At 46.2% G+C, this 19110-nt stretch overlaps 3 protein-coding genes and 1 long non-coding RNA gene across 10 annotated transcripts in view; 2 read left to right on the plus strand and 2 right to left on the minus strand.

Moving 5' to 3' along the window:
* On the minus strand, positions 1-8986 carry COG8 (component of oligomeric golgi complex 8). 3 transcript variants are annotated; one of them, XM_043898931.1, is made up of 6 exons: positions 8561-8986; positions 6918-7125; positions 5326-6153; positions 3410-3578; positions 2434-2607; positions 1-538 (listed from the first exon to the last, which is right to left on the minus strand). In XM_043898931.1, the coding sequence occupies exons 1-6, from the start codon at positions 8953-8955 to the stop codon at positions 381-383; spliced, it is 1932 nt and encodes a 643-aa protein (XP_043754866.1). In that variant the 5' UTR covers positions 8956-8986; the 3' UTR covers positions 1-380. The 3 variants fall into 3 exon arrangements, with proteins under 3 accessions (XP_043754866.1, XP_043754867.1, XP_043754865.1); XM_043898930.1 differs by lacking the exon at positions 1-538 and having other exon boundaries at positions 2152-2607; XM_043898932.1 differs by lacking the exons at positions 2434-2607; positions 3410-3578.
* On the plus strand, positions 2484-5052 carry LOC122691899. Its single transcript, XR_006340529.1, has 2 exons — positions 2484-2619; positions 3415-5052. It is a non-coding gene; the product is annotated as an uncharacterized LOC122691899 (long non-coding RNA).
* NIP7 (nucleolar pre-rRNA processing protein NIP7) overlaps positions 8967-19110 on the plus strand; it is an 11185-nt gene continuing 1041 nt past the window's right edge. For 2 of the 5 annotated variants that reach the window (XR_006340528.1, XM_043898942.1), the window contains exons 1-4: positions 8967-9291; positions 9411-9497; positions 9591-9729; positions 10436-10576. Coding sequence is in view for 4 of the 5 variants with exons in the window: in XM_043898942.1 (XP_043754877.1) it covers positions 9236-9291; positions 9411-9497; positions 9591-9729; positions 10436-10576 (423 nt within the window). In the remaining variant the exon portion in view is untranslated. Of the gene's footprint in view, positions 9292-9410; positions 9498-9590; positions 9730-10435; positions 10577-10781; positions 11507-18457; positions 18700-18729; positions 19102-19110 lie in introns of those variants that run through there. The other 3 variants (XM_043898944.1, XM_043898940.1, XM_043898941.1) reach the window with 3 other exon arrangements.
* On the minus strand, positions 12363-18268 carry TMED6 (transmembrane p24 trafficking protein 6). Its single transcript, XM_043898939.1, has 4 exons — positions 17651-18268; positions 16299-16425; positions 14648-14796; positions 12363-12749 (listed from the first exon to the last, which is right to left on the minus strand). Exons 1-4 carry the CDS (start codon positions 17861-17863, stop codon positions 12516-12518), a joined length of 723 nt encoding a protein of 240 aa, XP_043754874.1. The 5' UTR covers positions 17864-18268; the 3' UTR covers positions 12363-12515.

Raw genomic sequence — 19110 nt, forward strand, 5'->3', positions numbered from 1 at the left:
AACCACAACCTTAATCTGCATTTTAAATACAGCTTTCAGATGTTTGGGGGTTACATCATTATCTAATCGTGGCTTGGGGAATAGATAGCTACACTCCTCTGAAATCACATCTACTGAGTGGCTATTTATTTGCACCCCTCACCTCCCATCTCTATACAAAATTGCCAGGAAATGTCCACTCTTTTAGAGGAGATACTTTTCTTCTCAGGTTGAAAGCAATATATTGTCCATAGCTCATTTCAGAGTACACATTTTTAGCATCTTCCTCCAACTCAGTTTGGTAGCTCTGGCAGTCCGTTGTTTTCTGTCAGAGCAGAGCCAGCACCAAGTCCAGCAAGGAAGATGTGCCCAGCTCAAAGCCGGAGTGCAGTGTGTCTTGGTTAGTCATTCACCTCCATCCAGTGGATGTTTGTAAACGTCTTGCTGTCCATTTTGTCAATGAACAGGCAGCCCTGCAAGTGGTCCATCTCGTGCTGGATGATGCGGGCTGCCCACCCACTTGCCTGCCACGCCACCTGCTCTCCTCTAGGGTCCAACCCTGCAAAGGAAGGTACACCCTGCGTGAGGACATGCTGGAACTCCGTCATTCTCAACCTACTGAGACTTTCCCTGCCCCCAGCTGTGTTTACAAGAGGCAACATCAGAAGGGAATGCAGACGGCAGCCCCTCTCCATCCTAAAAACGAAGTCTGAACTCTGACTCTACCAAGTATTCAACCAGGTTCCCAATCCTGACAGGTGGGTTGCTAGGCTCACTATGGGGCTAAAATGAGAAATGATCTTCCCAAGTGGCTTGCTCAAGAAGAACCACCATCCCAACCCTCCAGCAAAGAATCCCATTCTGCAGAATAGCCTGTGGAACGACAGACAGGTACTGGCTTATCACCCTGAGCTAGGCAAAGCTGGGTTCCACTTCTCCCAAGCCACCACGACAGATCTAATAGCAGCAGAGATGTGTGAGAGAGAGAGAGAGAGAGAAAAGAGACACAGGGTGAGCGACAGGGTAGAGGACGGGGTGAGCGCTCACAGCGGAGCCAGGCCCCCCTTCCAGTCCCCACCCCTGTGCCCCAGTTGAGTTGGCTCTGCTCCCACAGCACCTCCTGCCCGGTCCCATCAGCCCTGAATTTCGTCCACTCTAGGGTCTGCTCTTTCTTCATGTCGGTAGGCTCCTCAGATCAGCCATCAACGTGTCTACACTTTAACTGCAACTTGGTGTAAACTCTTCCGTGGGATCCGAACCCTCCGCCTTACACAGGTTGAAGGGGAGCACACAGGCACCCAGCCGCCGCCCCAGGGACCCCACCTTTCCGCACCTGAGATCTGCACCGCCTGGAAGCGGGGCACGCAAGCAAGGAAGCCAGCGACACTCTCGCAGCCCTCAGGGAACGTGACCAGGCGGCTGTCCAGCACCCGCAGGCTGGGGTTCACGAACACGCGCAGGGGGAAGGGCTCCATCTGACGGGCCTCGCGCACACGCGGCGCGCAAGCGCGGAAGAGCGCCTCGGGGAACTCCAGCGCCAGTACCTGCAGCGGCACCCCGAGCTGCGGCGCGCTCAAGCCCACGCAGTGCCGGCGCCGCATCACTTGCACTAGCCGCTCCACCAGCCGCTGCAGCTCGGGTCCCGCCAGCTGCGCCGGCTCTACCGGGGCCGCCACGGCCCGCAGCGCCGGGTCCCCGACCTGGCACACGTGCGGGTACGGCGGCTCCGGCGTTCCCCGCACCAGACGCCGCACGTAGCGCCAGTAGGAGCGCCGGCGCGCCGGCCCCTGGAGTTCATCCCGGGCGGGCGTGGAGCTGTAGGTCCGGGCGCCGCCGACCGCTACCCGCTCTCCCCACAGCAGGGCCGACCCAACGCAGCGCGGCGCCCGCAGCCACCGCAGCAGCAGCCCAACTCCCAGGTGACCCATGGCGCGTGGAGCAGAGTCGCCCGCCCGGACGCGTCCCTCGTCGGCCCCCGTAGCCGAGGCTCCGCCGTCAGGGACGCCGGAAAGTGGTTTCCATGCGCCTTCCGGGAGCGCCGGCGCCGCTTCCAGTACACAGCCTGCCTCTCCGCGGCGTCTTTCAGCCTTAAGTCCCGTTTCTGATAGGTTTGTTGTTTTTTTTTCCCGTTTCTGATAGTTTAACCAAGCATTTACAAGAATAGCCAAGAGGTTCACTATTTTTTAAATTTAATTGGAATATGGTTGCTTTACAGTATTGGGGGTTCTCTCCTGAATTACGCCTTTTGCAGCCTCTCCCACGCGCGGCAACACCCGTTCCCATCGGAGCTGCCTAACCTTCCCCCGACCCGCGCCCGGGGACCCGCCACATCGGCCTTGGGGGCAGGCAGCGCCTGTCAGATACCCGCACTAGGCTCGTCGGGCTGCGGGGGCCCCGCGGACTCCACCTCCTCTTGCCCCGCGTCAGGGACAGCGGGGCTGACGGGCTCCGGGCTCGGCGCCTCGGGGGGCAGTGCTGGCGCTGGAGCCGGGAGCTCCGGGACTAGCTCCTTGTCCAGACAGAAGACCGGCTCTCTCTTGGGCAGGATAAAGGCCAGAGGCTCCTGGACGACGCTGACGTTCACGTGCCCCAGGTTTCCGTACTTGGAGAGCTGAGTGGGTGGAATGCCTGATCCAGAAGGTAAAGAACATAAGTGAAAAAAACTTTTAATAAGTTTAAATATTGATGTGTCACAAGGGAAAAAAATCCCAAACACTTACTGGGAGTAACGAACACAGTCACCACATTTCAGTACGGTAAAAATCACCTTTGTGAGAGGGGACAGGGAGCTGTGCCGTAAAGCCAGACGGTGAAGGTCATCGGAACAGCAGAGTGCACGGCGGATGGAGAAAGACAGTGCCAGGAGAGCCTGGGCAGGCACCGGCTTCCCCGGACAGGGCCAAGGAGAAGCTGGGGGAGCCAAGAGCAGCCACTCTGCTGGCGGGACCACTGCCCACTGCCCTCCCGCATGCCCTTCACCACACAGAGACAGTGGACAAAGGGATACGAAGGCAAATTACGAAAAAATACTTCATAAACACCGTCTATAAACATTTCATGGCAATGGAATCATACATTGTGGTTTCTTGTGATTGGCTTCTTTCACTTAGCCAGATATAAACATATTGAATGAGTCTATAGATAAGAAATGTCCAAAAAAAAAAAAGAAATGTCCAGAAAGGGAGAATCGACTGCAACAGAAAGTAGGTTAGTAGCTGCCAGGGGCTAAGGGTGAGATTGGGGAATGACCACAAATGAACACCAGGGATCTTTGGGGTGATGGAAATGTTCTAAAATTAGATGGTAGCAATGGTCGCACACCTCTGTACATTTTTACTAAAAACTTAATTTTAAAAATTGGTGAATTACTTAGTATGTGAATTATGTCAATAAAATAGTTTTAAAAATCTTTTCTTCTCCATTCTCTTACCTAAGGTCTGTGTGATCTGAGCTGGAGGAAAGAGGACTTGGAGACAGCGATTTAAATAAGGAACAAGGTCTTCCAGGAAGACAGTGCAGAACTGGACAAAGAGCTCTTGCTCCCCACTGCTGAAGGCAGCCTCTTCTGCACGATGGAAGGCCAGGATTACTTTAGTTACCTAGGAGAAAAGGGCACCACCAATTACCTGTTAATCTATCCCCATCAGCAGTGACAAAGATGTGCAGCCCTCAAGTTTTCTGAAAGAACACTCCTTCCAAACAGTACATCATTATCTTGTATTTCACAACTGTGGTCAGTCTTCACAATTCTGTCACTTCAATGATGTATTCCTTACTCAACTAGTTTCATTATTGGCGCAGTTTCCAATTCCAGTGCAGGAACATCATGAAATACACAGAATACAACATTTTTGGCTCCAATGGGAGATGGACTAGAACTCTGATGGATCCAGGAAAATACCAGCAATACCATGAAAGGTTTTACTGAGTAAGGCCTCTGAAGTTCCAAAATGCTAGAACCACTAGAAAATTGTAAAGGAGCAGGAAAACAGAGCTGGAAAAGAACATACATTATTTCCACATACAAAGAACATTCATTATTTCCACATACAAATAACAGAGCAAGCCTAGCTAACATTACAGAGAGGTGTCATGGTGACAGGGTTAAGAACAGACACTCTGGGAAACTGCCTGGTGCTTCAGTGGTTAGAAATCTGTGCTTTCACTGCCAAGGGCCTGGGTTCAATCCCTGGTCACAAGCTGCAATGTCCCGCCAAACAAACAAGTAAATAACAAAGAGCCTCTGGTGCTAGATGTTCTGGGCTCTAGTTCCAGCTGTGCACTCAGTGCTTCTGTGGAGGTAAGCTCTAGATGGGTACTAGCTAATTCTATTATCTGAATTTCACTGACCCTAAAAAGCCTCACTGCTCATGCTTTCTTGCTGTTTTCAACAGAAAGACTCAATGCAAGCATGTCACAACTGCCACCTGGTTGACAGGGATTATAGGATGCCATCAACTGTAAGAAGCACCTCAACATCTAAAGATGTAATGTTTAAAAACGTGCACCATACTCAGAAATTAGTAGGATCAGTAGTGTTACTTATATTAGATGGAATTCTAAGACGGCTCTTGTGATCCCCACCTCCTGGTACCCACTCCTTTGTGTTTTCTCCTCCTCCTTGAGCGCAGGCAGAACCAATAGGATATGGCAAAGGTGAAGGATTCTGCAGTTTTCATTAACATCCCAAATCGGCTGACTGTGAATTAATGAAAAAGGAAGTTATCCTGGGTGGGCCTGACTTAATTAGATGAACCTCTTAAAAAGAGGGCTGAGGAAGAGACTTTGAGCAGGAGAGATGCGCTCCCACTGGCCCTGAAGAATCAAAAACTGTGAACTGCTCATGGAGTGGGGTGGTCTCCAGGAGTTGAGGGCCTCAGTCCTACAACTGTAAGGAACAGGAATATGCCACTGTGAATGAACCTGAAAGGAGGGGATCCCGAGCCCCAGAGGAGTCCACAGTCGGGCCAACACCTCGATTACAACCTCGTGAGCAGAAGCTCAACCCAGTTATACTGTGCCTGGACTCCTGACCCAAAGAAACTGAGACATGATAAATATGTGTTGTTTTAAGCTGCTATGTTTGTGTGAGTTTGTCATGCAGCAACAGAAAACCAATACATCACTGAAAAATTACTACAGGTGAGCCACTTCATGGAGGACGACTAACCAGACCTTTTCAACTAGAAAAACCTCTAAGACCACACTAAACCTAAGTCAGCAGGCACCCTGTCACAGACTGGTGTGTTACAAAAGTCTGGCCACCTGTAACGAAAGGAGCACCCCGCTACCGCCCCCCCCACAAAAAAAGGAGGCCCCAGTAGAGAGCCAACAGTCTGCGCTCACCTTGTCAAGGGCGTCCTCCAGGGCCCTGGTCACATCCTGCGCCAGGGCCACAGGGCAGCAGAGGCGTAGATCATTGAAGGCGACCAGAATGTTGTTGAGGAAGCAGGCAAGGGGCGGGAAATCTAAGAGCACCATGGGCGGCTGCAGGGTCCCTGGCTGAGTGACTGGAGCAGCAGCCGGCAGGGTACTGCTGCCCAGGACGGCTGGAGTCGAGATGAGGGTATAAGAGTTCATTTCATCCTGGAACTTCTCAACGGCCTCCTGAATTGCTTTCTGGAAAGTGCCGATAGCCACCTGCTGGAAAACAGGTGCCAACTGACCCCGGAAATCAGCCCCTACTCGACTGAAGGACAGCCCAAAGTACATGCACTGGCCCAGCAGAGAGTCCAGACGGCTGCCAATCCCTCGGTTAAGGTCGGTCTCCAGCACCTGCAGGAACTGTGAGACTTTCTGCAGCACCCAGCCGTGGAAGATGGCACTCTCATTCACCATGTGCTCACCCATGGCAGGAGGCAGCAGAGGGTCCTCGTCTGAGAAGATGGCACGGTACTGGGTGATAATATCGAACAGATGGACACGGCAGGCCTCGATAGTTTTTGTGATGTGGAAATAGGGATCATCATTGGGGATGGCAGTCAGGATGGAACGGAGCCAAGCATCTCGGGCCTGAAGAAACTTGACCCTCAGCTCAGCCTCAGTGAAGACATCCATTTGCCGTAGAAAGCCAATGACACGGAGGCAGGCAGGGAGCTGGATGTTGGTCCTCAGTTGTTGGATCAGCTGGCTCAGCATCAGCTGCATGGACTGGCGCACTTCATTCACAATGCCCTGACAACAGGGGGTGAGTCAGTACGCTGGGGAAGACACTCCCCGGAACCCATTCTGCTAGCCCTGAATATTGCCAACCAACATTCCCACTGCTGTCCTGACGTATGAGATGGACCTCCTAAAACTGATGCATCCAGGCTCACCAACAAAGGTTTGGTTCACTGTGGCCTACAGGCCCTGCCTGGTTCTCCTGCCCTCACCTGCGTCCTAATACTCTCCCCTTGCTCACTGCAGACCAGCCAGAATGGCTGTCTTTTTTACTTCTAAACACTCCAACTTCTTCTCTCCTTAGCCTGCTATACTTTGTCAGACACTTCCTGGTTTGGTCTCTCCCCACATCATCATGTGGCTGGATTCTCATCATCTGGGTCTCAGCTTAAATGTTACTTCTCCAGAAAAGCCTTTTCTGACCACTCTTCCTGGAGCAACCCACCTAGTCTTCTACCCCACTCCCTGGTGTATTTCACTATCTGAAAGGATATTATCTATTTGCCAGTTAACAGCTTATAGTCACAAGAGCCACAGCCTTGTCTTTGTTCACGCTACTTCCCCAGCACCTAGATCACTGCTGGCCCATGGGTAATATTTATCAGCTGACTGAATAATGAATGTATGTTTTATGATCAAGCCTGCCTGCCTTGCAGTAACTGATATGAAACATGCAAGGAGTTTCCCCAGGGTTTCTGCCTAAAGGGTCAGTGATGACCACAGAGTTACTGACCATAAGAACATAAGTTTGAGTCTTCTCTGGGCAAGTTGGCTACCTGGATGACAGGGATGGAGGAGTATTTCCTTTCTAGTCGGCGTACGTAGGCTGCCAGCTCCAGGGCCTCTTCATAATAGCTGTTCCGGACACAGGTGTCCATGAGCTGAGGGATCTCCAGGATCTCCAGGATTTCCGTGTGCCGGTTTAGAGTCAGGGTGTTCATCCGGCGATTGGAACTGATCTCCTCAGCCTCTTTCACAAAATTCCTAGTAACAGTCAGGAGAACATTTGGCGGTTTACCGCTCTGCATCCAGTTACCAAGCACTTACTATGAACTGACACTAGGCTAGATGATTAATCTGATTTAATCTTTACACCAAACTCATCAGGTACTTTTATCCCAAAGATTTTAAGCAACTTGTCTAAGATCACACAACTAGTAAGTGATTAAAGAAAAAAAAGATTTGAATCCAGATATGCCACTTAACTACTCTTGCCTGGAAAATCCCATGGACGGAGGAGCCTGGTAGGCTGCAGTCCATGGGGTCACTAAGAGTCGGACACGACTACGCAACTTCACTTTCACGCATTGGAGAAGGAAATGGCAACCCACTCCAGTGTTCTTGCCTGGAGAATCCCAGGGACAGGGGAGCCTTGGTGGGCTGCTGTCTATGGGGTCGCACAGAGTCGGACAGGACTGAAGCGACTTAGCAGCAGCAGTAGCAGCATGCCACTTAACAAGCCATGGCAAGGTACTTAGTCTCTCTGAACTGTTTCTTCATTGGTAAAATAGTACTATGACCTCATAAGGATGTGAGGATTAAATGAGCTGATGGGTATAAACCATTTAACACAGAATCTGATATGGAGTAAATGTTCCTTTAATAACGGCTGTTCTTATTTGCCCCAAGTAGCTTTGAACTACAACCTAACCCCCAAGTTCCCTCAGCCTCTTAATCTTCTCTGCTATTGTCCAACCTTAGTTCCTGCCACAGTCCCCCTTTCTTCTTTGTAACTGCAGAGGCCTGCTTTGTGAAGCCCCTTCTCTATTCTAGAGGACTGGAAGAATATGAAAGCTATTCTCAAATACTGAAAGACTCTAAAAAAAACACTTTTCTCATGAAAGGCTGGAAGGCAGAATTAGGGATAATGATGGAGAGAGGCAGAATATGGTTCAAAAAGGAAGTTTGGTGGGGGTTTTGTGGTTTTTTTGAGGATTATTACTGCTCCCAAATGGGATTTTCTTGTCAGTCTCCTGTCAGTGAAAGTTTTGTTTCAGATATCTCTCATCCAAGCTGTTGTATGTACATGTGTGTTGTGTGTATGTGTGATGTGTGTATGTTTACGTAAATATGCACATATATTAAACTGACAGTTGTAGGGTGTTAATTATGATATGTCAGACCCAATGATAAGTGCTTTGTATGCATTCCATTTAGTGCTCACAACAGCCCTATAAGAGGGATGTGCTGCTGGGTTCCAGTTCTGACTTAGGAACATCCTAGGGCGGTCTCAATTTCCTTATACACAAAATGGGAATGGCGTACGTACCTCGAAGGCTGCTGTGATGCTTAAAAGGATTAATAAAATGCTCAAAGGAGAAGCTGGCATATAGTAAGCTCTAAGTGTTAAGTATTCCTATCATCATAAAGACAACTATTACAGTTATTAAAAGCCCCTCTAGCTCCGGGCCCGCCGCACCTGCAGCTCTGTTGGAAGCTGGGCAAGCGGTCGAGCAGGCGGCCGAGCGACTCCTCCACATCCCCAAAGAGACGGTGGATGCGCTCGGTGCACTCGGCGCCGCGGATGAAGGTCTTGTAGTTGGCGAAGGCCAAGTCGCGCGTCTGCTGCAGCAGCTGCGCTCGCTCCTCGGCCAGGCGCTCGGGCTCCCGCCGCAGCCGCTCCAGTCCTGAGCCACTCAACTCTCTGAGATAGCGTCCCACGTCAGGCCGCTCCCGCCACTGGGCCTCCGGAAAGCGGTCCCGGAACAGCGACGCCAGGAGCCCTTCATCCTCCACCTCCCCGAGAGCAGCCGCAGTGGCTGTCGTCGTGGCCGAGGCCGTAGTTGAAGATGGAATCGTCGCCGTTGCCGCCATCTTTTCGGCAACAGCGTCACTTCCTCTCCCGTCCAGGGAGGGCGCTGACTTTCTAATCTAGAACCGGAAGCGGCTGGGGCTCACTTCCAGTCTCTATGGTTTCTCGTCAGGCCGGCTTTCTTTTCCCGAGAGTCCTCCAGATTACGGGGCGCTAGCGTGGGGAACTATTAGAAAGCAGCTAGAGAGGCCGGCTTTGGGGTTGCCAAGGAGCGGCTGGCGGCTGGGCTTCCGTTTCCGCTAACTGAGGCACGAGGATCCGGCGTTCCAACCCAGCGGGAAAATGCGGCCGCTGACTGAAGAGGAGACCCGAGTAATGTTTGAGAAGATAGCAAAATAGTAAGAGCGCTGGAGCAGAAGAGGGAGTGTGTGGTTGGCGGGGAGGGGCGTGGGTAGGGCGTGGGGCGCGGTGTGTGGACGAGTCCGGGCGCGGTCTCCAGCCCTCATTTTGCTCTCAGCATCGGGGAGAATCTTCAGCTGCTGGTCGACAGGCCCGACGGCACCTACTGTTTCAGGCTGCACAACGACCGGGTGTACTACGTGAGGTGAGGCGGCGCGGGGCCAGGTAGGCAGCGTGGAGCGGGTGCGGGCCTGGGTCCCACCGTACTCCCTCACTTCCTCCTGCCCTATCCCTTCAGTGAGAAGATTTTGAAGTTGGCCGCCAATATCTCCGGTGACAAGCTGGTGTCGTTGGGAACGTGCTTCGGAAAATTCACCAAGACCCATAAGTTTCGGTTGCACATCACGGCTCTGGATTACCTAGCACCCTATGCCAAGGTTTGTAGGGTGGTTTCAGCTCGCCACTAGGGATGGAGGCAGTCTAGGCAGAGGGCCACATCAGAAGGCAGAATTAGGCACATCTGCTATGCAACGGAGTCCCTGACCATGCTTAGGGTCAGTGCCAGCACCTGTAGCCGTACATCTGCTACCTGGGCGTCGTTGGTGCTGGGGGGTAGGAGCTCACCCTGGGGGGCTGCGTAGTGGTCCTTATCTCCAGCAAAAATTGAAAAGCCTATGCAAACGCAGCTCGAGACCGAAAAGCAAATGGGTGGCTATGAAGAGGAGCACAGTGGGCTACAGAAAAAGAGCTGTTAAACTTTAAGCCCATGGGAGAAATTGAAGAGTTGAGGAAAGAATCTCATGGTAGTTCTCGTCATGGAGTGAACAGTTTAAGGGAAACAGGCCTCTTTCCCTGAAAATTCATATTACAAAATAAATGATGTGTAGAAATAACAATCACTATGTTTTGTACCTGCACCTGACATAGTATTGTAGGTCACAGTACTTCAGTTTTGAGATCACAGAGTCAGGCACGACTGAGCAACTGAACATACACATGCACGCACATAATTCAGTGTAAAAGTAAAAAAGCTTAGTTCATAAGAAAAAAAGAAATTAACCACAGACGTAGTAGTTAGCTAATCTACAAGGGTGTAACTGTTAGCATTTTTATGTCTTTTGGGTTTAATTCTTTTTCTTCTAGTATAAAGTGTGGATAAAACCTGGAGCAGAGCAGTCCTTCCTGTATGGGAACCATGTGCTGAAATCTGGACTTGGGCGAATCACTGAAAACACTTCTCAGTACCAGGGAGTCGTGGTCTACTCCATGGCAGATGTCCCTCTGGTGAGTAGAGATGGTGGCTGTTAAAAAATCAAGTATCTTTTCTTTCAAGAAGGATGTATTTTCAGTCTGCTTTTGAGAGGCTAAATTCTTGGCACCTTTTGAATTTTTCAAAGAATTGTATTTTTTCATCTTTGTTGTTTCCAGACCTCAATGCGTATTTATTGAATGACTTGAGTGAATCAGTGTCTCTTCTTTTGAATCCCAGGGTTTTGGGGTGGCAGCAAAGTCCACACAAGACTGCAGGAAAGTAGACCCCATGGCGATTGTGGTATTTCATCAAGCAGACATTGGGGAATATGTGCGGCACGAAGAGACATTGACTTAAAGCAAAATCGTCGCAAGGACTTGTGGCTGTGTGGAAGGGCCTAGTTTTGTTTCCTGTGTCTCTGTAGGCGCCACCGTCATGTTGAATTTTTTTCAACACTGTGACCTCTTCAGGGACTTCTTAGTTTAATATTCTCTCTTATCATGGACAAATACAGGCTGGATTCTTACTATGCAGAAATGACTCAAAAAATGAGGTTTCAGATCTTTGTGATTGTGACTGAATAGATGACTGTGTTTTATATTTGAATCAGAGGGCTTCTTGTTTTGAGTAACAGGTTCTAAATTGTTAGAACTGAGGACAAGAATAGCTTGTTATTGTTATCTATGATAACACTGTTTTCCAAACACGTGATAAGAACATAATGAATTTTCTTAAATATTTATTAATATTATGAAAAATAGATATTGCCATATCAGAAGTAGGTCAGGTTTGGGATTTTACAAATGAAATATAGATAAAATAGTAAGGGCAGTTTATTCTATGGCTTTTCTATATGATAGGTGCTGTGTGGTGTGGAAGAAAAAACTCTTGATTCAAACACCATTTCTCACATTTACTAGCTATATGGCCTTAGATGAGTCATTAAACTTCAATAAGCTTCATTTCATTCTTCTTTCAAAATACCTTAGCCATCTTCCTAAGAATAGTTTTTAGAATTCAGAATCATGATTGTAAAGCACCTAACACAGCGCTTGGCAAATGATGGTGTTGAATACATGCTAAGACTTGTTTTTGTAACACTTCTACTGAGTATTTCTGTTACTAAGAATAGGATATTATGAATATAGTTTGATTATATTACCTTGGCTTTAACAAGCGGTTTTCTTGATCTTTTTCTTGAATGGTATGATCCCAGGCTGAATGTTATTTTTATCACCTTGATTTCTATTATAAATCTTTTGGTTTTTTTAATTAAATTTTTTTTTCTTGACGTATAGTTGATGTACAATATTGTGTTAGTTCAGGTGTACAGCAGAGTGACTCATTTATATGTATATTCTTATAAGTCTTTAATTAACTCACTGGATTGGACAAAAAGCACTAATCAGAGACCCTGCAATAATAATGCAGCTCTTCCATCCTCCCCCGTGCCTTCCAAAATTACTTTTAGAATTGTTAAAGTACTTTTTAGCAAAAAAGCATATCATAGAAAAAATTTAACTTCCAGTAATGTTGTTTCTTTAGTGTATATACTGATTTAAATTCCGAAGATGACATCTCTAAAAAGAAAGCATTTTTCAATTATAGCAAAGCACTCTACAACTCCTGTTTCAGTATGCAACATATAAAACCCAGTTTATATATTTTTGTCCCATTTGTTTCAACTCTTCTCCCTTCCAAGGTTCTCTGTTAATTTCTAAATAGATATAGTAAAGGTTAAGAGGTTGCAATATGATGGGCAGTATTTTGATGGTAGCATTTAGTGCATACTTTAGAAATAATCAGTGTCAGAACTTATACATTTTATTATTTTATTGCTGTTTTGCCTGTGTAGATGAGAGCCATGGAGTACAACTTTCTAAAATTGATCTTTTTCCCAACAACTTTTTAAAGATTTGACAAAGCTTGTGTCCCAGAAGGAAAGAGCTAGGGCACTGTAGTCATTTGAGCTTAGCATCTTGGCTTTTGTGTTTCTGTCGTCATTGGGATATTGAAGAGACGCTTCAAGAAATACAGCTGCAGGATCCCAGAAAGAACAATGACAAGGCTCTGGGCTGTTGACCACCAATTCACATAGTTATAGTTTGATTGGAGAAGGAAAAAGTCAGCTGTTTTTCTCATGCGAGCAAAGTTGTAGTGTCGCCACATGTGAAAGATATTGTAATGCACCTTTCGTGTGCTCTCCTGCGGGACAGAAAATGAAATACAGGAAAGGTTCCTCTCTGCCTCTCATCTAGCCTCACCTGGGTACCCACCAGCACTAACCTCCTATAGTCACATGATTTTATGATGTGTAAAAGTTGGCTATTGAGGGTGCAGAACAAAAAAAAAAATGGGCTATTGGAGTTGTTGGTAAATGGCTAGTTTTGTTGTATATGAAAAAATTACCTGGACTTCAGTTTTTAAAAATTTTTACAATGAAAAATTTCAGTGCTGAAACCAGAAAGCTGTTCCAGTGTATGTCTAGATGTAGACATATACTCAGCACATCATTGCCATTCTGGGCAGTGTCTTCTGTTCTTTGTATATGGTAAAAGATAAGAGCCTGCAAATTTTTACTGAAGGGCCGGACAGTAAATATTCTAGGCTTTGCAAGCCATACAGTCTCTGTTGCAGTTACTAAACTCTGCCACCTGAGGCACAAAATCAGCCACGGACATATGTCCAGTGAGCTGTCCCCCAGTATCTGCGGGGAGATTGGTACCAGGACCTGCAGAGGATGCTCTGGTCCCATTATCGGCCCTCCATATCTTCAGATTCTCCACCTGCAGATACAGAGGGGGACCAACTGTAATTGTCAAATGAGCATTGTTTTGTTCCAGTAAAACTTCACTTAAAAAACTGGGCTTTTGTGCATCAGGGAGACTGTCAGGAAAGTGGAGAGAGATCCCAAACAGTGGGATAAAATACTGTATTGGCTGAAAAGTTTTTCTGGAAGATAGGCTAGAAAATCCTGAACGAGCTTTTTTGGCCAACTCAATATTTGCAAACCATATATCTGATAAAGGACTATTATCTAGAATATATAAAGGACTCTTAGAACTCCACCATTAAAAAAAACTAGATTTTAAGATAGGCAAAGGATTTGAATAGACATTTCTCTGAAGTAGATATACAAAAGGCAAAAAAACATGAAAAAATGTTCAGTGTCATTAGTCATTGGAGACACAACTCAAAAACCACCAGATAACACTTAGACCCACTAGGATTGCTATAACAAAGACAGTAACACATTGGCAAGAATATAGAGAAATTGCAGCTCTCAACAAACACTGTTGGTGGTATGTAAAATGTGTTACCCACAGTGGAAAAGAGCAGTACCTCATTGAAGTTAAAAAGTTATACTAGCAGAGTATCCACTTTTGTGTGTACAGAAATAGAAGTATGTTCACACAAAAATCTATATGCAGGTGCTCACAGCATCATTATTTATGATAGCCAAGAAGTGGAAATAACCCAGATGTCTACCAGCTGATAAGAAACAAAATAGGATGCATATTTACAATAGAATATTATTCATCCAGAAAAAGGAATGAAGTACTAACACATGCTACAATGTGGCTGAACCTTGAAAACATGCTCAGTGAAAGAAGCCAAACACAAAAGGCCACATTGTATGAGTCCGCTCATGTGAAATGTACAGAACAGGCAAATCTATAGAAACAGAAAGTAGATTAGTGAGGGATTACCCAGGACTGGGGGAGCATGGGGAACAGAGTGAATAACAGGCATGCAGTTTATTTTTGGAGTGATGAAACTTCTGGAATTAGATGCTGGTAATGGTTGCAGGACCTTGTAAACCACTAAACTGTACACTAAAAGTGGTGTGCTATATATAAATTAAAAGGCTGTGAGCCAGATTTGGCCTGTGAGCCATTATTTGCTGATGCCTGGTAGAAAACAAGTGAGGAATTTCAAGAGCTCCAAGTCACAAAATTAATTAAAGGCTTCAGATCTTTTTGCCTGCTTGGTTTTTACCGAAACAAGCTTTCACTAGTATGATATTATTCCTACTAATTCTAATCTTTCCTCCAAATTTAAACTTAGTTTCCATGGATGTTTTTCTCCCACAGAACAGTTACCTCAATTGCATCCAGAGTATCATTCAGTTGTTTTCTTTCATTCTCCTTGTGGTCCATCTCAGGCCCCTCATAGAAGACTCCAAAATTGAGGTATACTTGCACGGAACCAAAGCGGTTTTGCTGGTTTGCTAGACAAAGCTGATAAAAACCTGTACAAATTCTGAGATCATTACCAAGTTCTTGATCTCCTACCCTCCCATCCTCTAAATTTCCCTGGAGATAACTGTTCTCCCAAGTTAAGTGTGCTGCTGCTGCTAAGTCGCTTCACTTGTGTCCAACTCTGTGTGACCCCATAGACAGCAGCCCACCAGACTCTGCCGTCCCTGGGATTCTCCAGGCAAGAACACTAGTGGGTTGCCATTTCCTTCTCCAGTGCATGAAAGTGAAAAGTGAGAGTGAAGTCGCTCAGTCGTGTTCGACTCTTTGCGACCCCATGGACTGCAGCCTACCAGACTCCTCCGTCCATGGGATTTTCTAGGCAAGAATACTGGAGTGGGTTGCCATTGCCTTCTCCTATAGACAAAACTGCAAAGATTCAGATTTTGATGTGGAAGATCCTGATCTTGAAATGTATTTTACTAAATACCATAATGTTGTTTTGCCGGATTTTAGTAACTTGAGCTCTGTATTGGATGGAAAACATTTTCATCTTTTTTTTTTTCGTTTTCATCTTTTTCAACCTCTAATTCTCACATCTTCTAAGCAATTTCTAACCACAGGCATATTAAGAGCATATTGTTTGCCTGCTTGTACACCATTAGAGCTGGGATATCATCTTGATCTTGAAAGTAGGAGAGATGGATGCTGTGTGAATGAAAGAAACTATCCAGGAGTGACTTCCTGCAAGGTGGTCTGTATGGGGCTGCTGGTTTGGGGTATGTACTGATGCTTATTCTCAACCGGGGTCACCTCCTGCACGTGGCGGTGGGGGAGCAGTGGGGAGGAGCAGGGTTCGAAAGATGTGTCAGTGTATTTGATTGTCTAAGTGACTGGAAGGTGCTACTGGCATATCGGGGCCAAAGGTGTTAAGTAATAATGCTGATATCCTGTGCTGTGAACTGAAGGATTGTCTTATGTACCTGTTGAGAAATACTGTCTTGTTTTGTGCACCTGGCTGGTACAGAGAACAGTTCAAACTGACTAGTGCTGTCTGGAGTGAGGACAGGCTCGATCTGGCTGTGGGAATTTTCTGGTGACTGGAGAGGTGCTTTGCTGTAGAATGTGGATATTTGTCATGGCCATGCATTTCCTTATATTCTGAGTCTGCTTTTTGGTAACTGGCTCAAGTTGTTCTGATGACTGGAGTACTATCCCATAATAAATTTATTAATTGTAATTCTGTATCGTAAATGGGTCTGCCTGTTTTGATCACTTTCCCATAATCTGGTTCGCTGGAGATGAAGAGATAAAATCAAGCTTCTGGAGCCTAATCAAGGACATCTGATTAATGTCCTTGGCCACTGGCAGTCTACAGGAAATCTGGTTTCTGGTGTTCAAGGTTAATTTTTTTCCCCTACGGTTTCATCATCCATATGTGGAAAAGTCAGGGCTTTTGCATCTCAGTACTTACTAATTTCAATATTTCCTCATTATTTTCCCAATTTCAAAGAAATACCCGATTATTACAATAGCTGTGAGAATGAAAACAGACCTGTCTCGTGGGTAGAGAAGTTAATCTGGCCCCGAACATTCTTAGAGGTCTGTATAAGGAAACCCTGTGGGGTATGTGCAGTGGCAGCAACATGCCGGTCATGTGACATTCCTAGTGTCCGCTGAACCTGCCGAGACACATTAAAGAGGGAGAAAAGCGCTTGCTACATCATCAGGAAGCTAACTGAATGGTAAGATTTGACGTCCAGTGACCATCAGCACAGTGGTTCTGAGTCAGGGATGGTACTGCCCAACCCCCACCTTGCATTTGGGTCGAGGTTTCGCAATGATCATGTGTGCGAGTAGGGGAGGGCAGGGAGGCAGCAATGCTGAACATCCTGCCACGTTAGAAGCAGTAAGCAAGACAGAGAATTGTCCAAAATGCCAATAGCACCCCTGGTGAGAAAACATGTCTCAGACCTTGAATCTGGCCATGTAGTTCTTGGCTGAACTCACTTGGTTTTGACCTCCCCAGTGGTATACCAGACTTGGGCTTATTTGATACTTGACAGCAAGTAAGGCATTCAATAGGTACTTGTCTCCAAGCTGGGTCTTGATAAGCCCAGGCTGTGAGCTGTGTGGTAGCTACTATTCTATTACCAATTGAGAGATAAGGAAAACCTCTGATGAGTTGGTATAAAATGAATTTTAAGTTACATTGGAATAAGATCAATATAGTTTTTTAATATGTAGACAAAATTTAGAAAGTTAATAGGTTTCCAAGATAAAGAACAAAGGAAATGAACAGCTTCTAAGTTGCGGTTGAGCAGACCATCCTTGGGCACAGCATGGATTAAAGTACTTGGCTTAAAGTATTTAAGCAACAGGACCAACTACATAGAGAAACCTTGAGTCAGTGATTCTTCAATTTGCTGGAATTACCCTAAAGGCAATTACCTAAAGGCAAGACAGTAATATTGTTCCCCCAACTTCATAAAAACTGAAGCGTCTTTGAAATCTCTGGGTCTGTCTCCAAAGTCCATGTGATTTTTTTCATTCAGCTTGGTACCATATCCATATTATTATTATATTTAAAAAATGGACTCTTTCTTTCCCCTCTCATCAAATTCAAGTAAATGTGATGATCACCTCTCCAGGAAGAGGCACCCAGTTTGTCCCATGATTTCGAGCACACTGCCACAGCCCTCAATTTGAGAAGCCAAGCCATATGTTTTAGTGATTATTCGTCTATCAAGAGTTTCCATTTAACTGCAGACCCATTTCATTAACAGGTGGGGAGTCACAGCATAATAAAGACAACTAGAACCTTGTGTTTATTTAAAACCTGACCCCTTTTATAAAAGGAAATGAACAAACAAGAAAAACAAGTCCCCAGTATTACCAGGTACCCACCTCATAACTGAAATAGAAGTAGCCAGTCTGGTGGGCAAATTGCCAGAAGCATTCTGTGCTTCCTGGAGGGATCACAATGGCAAAGTCGTGTCGATCTGCTCCACGGAAGAGGGGCTGGTCCCCATTGCTACTAAGGGGTTCTGTCTTCTGGCTCCTAGCAGAGCTCACTAGGTTCAGAACCACCAGTCCAGCCCCAAAGAGCAAAGGGAACATGCTGCTCTCTGGAGACTCCTGTGTGTGCAGCCCAGTGGAACCAAGCAATTCAGTATATGTGCTGTCGAACCAAGCAATTTAGACAACTGCTGGGGTAATGATTAACTCCACAAGTAACACTTAGGCCCGTCTCAGGGCCACACATAAGATATTCCAGAATAGAATTGGCATGAGACCCCACGTTTGGCTCACAGGAAGAATTTTTGCTTTAACTTCAAAAATTCAGTGGCTCACCAAATCTATTTAACAGGTTTCTACATAGAATCTATTACTTCAGAAGAGCGATTTCCACCCTTCCTTTGGGCTGTCATTTTTCAGTTTTTACCTGTTGGAAATAAACATTAAGCAGGTTTATTTCCAACTATCTGAATGTATGGACTTATTTCTTAGTGCACAGTCACTGGGAGATTTTTTTTCATTCATATCAAATTGCTGCTGCTGCTAAGTCACTTCAGTCATGTCCGACTGTGTGACCCCATAGACAGCAGGCCACCAGGCTCCTCTGTCCCTGGGATTCTCCAGGCAAGAATACTGGAATGGGTTGCCATTTCCTTGTCCAATCAAATTGCTAGATGATACCTATTGCTCTTGTAGGATACAAGGGGCAAAACCTGTTTCATTGGACTTCTTTCTGCCCAGTGCTACAGCATAGGAGAGCAAAGCACAGCATGGAAGTGTGTAGAAACATTTAAATGGATGAAGAGTGAGCAAGAGACAGTGGTCAGACTCCTCCACAGATAGCCCTCCTCATTCTGCTACCATCCACCTGAATGATAATAGTCACCTAAAGCTATCCAAAACCCACTGAAAGACTGTTATGTTGTTCAAACACTTGATATGTCTTCTTTTATCTGTGGCTTCTTTAGCACCCACAGGGGAAAAAGACTTATTGAACACCCACTGTCTTCATGGAGGAGAGATTTACCTGCATCTTATTCTCACATCAGCCTACAAGGGAAGTACCGTTATCTACTACATTAGAAATGAAATGGACATCGAGTCCAGTGTCTAACTCACCATCTATAGGCACAGCTGGGGCCCTGAGTGGGCCTCACACTCTTACCCCTCAGGACAGTATGTCTGTCAGTGTTTGAGTTCTGACAGAGTGTACATGTTTTTATCTCAGCCATCATCTTAAGCATGAGTACCTTTTAACCAAGTATTGCCTCAGAATGCATCACAATGACTCCAAGTGGTAATACTTTTAACAGTCACCAAGTATGTGCTTTTATGAAGAATGTACTTCA

The sequence above is a fragment of the Cervus elaphus genome, chromosome 4 (assembly GCF_910594005.1).
Source record: "Cervus elaphus chromosome 4, mCerEla1.1, whole genome shotgun sequence".
Taxonomy (NCBI): Eukaryota; Metazoa; Chordata; class Mammalia; order Artiodactyla; family Cervidae; genus Cervus; species Cervus elaphus.

Coding starts and splice junctions, on each gene's coding strand:
- COG8 (XM_043898931.1), bottom strand. CDS start 8,955: ATGGCGGCAACGGCGACGATTCCATCTTCAACTACGGCCTCGGCCACG. Junction 7,126..8,560: donor AGCTTCCAACAGAGCTGCAG/GTGCGGCGGGCC, acceptor GACTGTTACTAG/GAATTTTGTGAAAGAGGCTG. Junction 6,154..6,917: donor CCTCCATCCCTGTCATCCAG/GTAGCCAACTTG, acceptor CCCTGTTGTCAG/GGCATTGTGAATGAAGTGCG.
- TMED6 (XM_043898939.1), bottom strand. CDS start 17,863: ATGTTCCCTTTGCTCTTTGGGGCTGGACTGGTGGTTCTGAACCTAGTG. Junction 16,426..17,650: donor ACTTCTATTTCAGTTATGAG/GTGGGTACCTGG, acceptor GTGTCTCGGCAG/GTTCAGCGGACACTAGGAAT. Junction 12,750..14,647: donor ATACTCTGGATGCAATTGAG/GTAACTGTTCTG, acceptor TCTGTCCCGCAG/GAGAGCACACGAAAGGTGCA.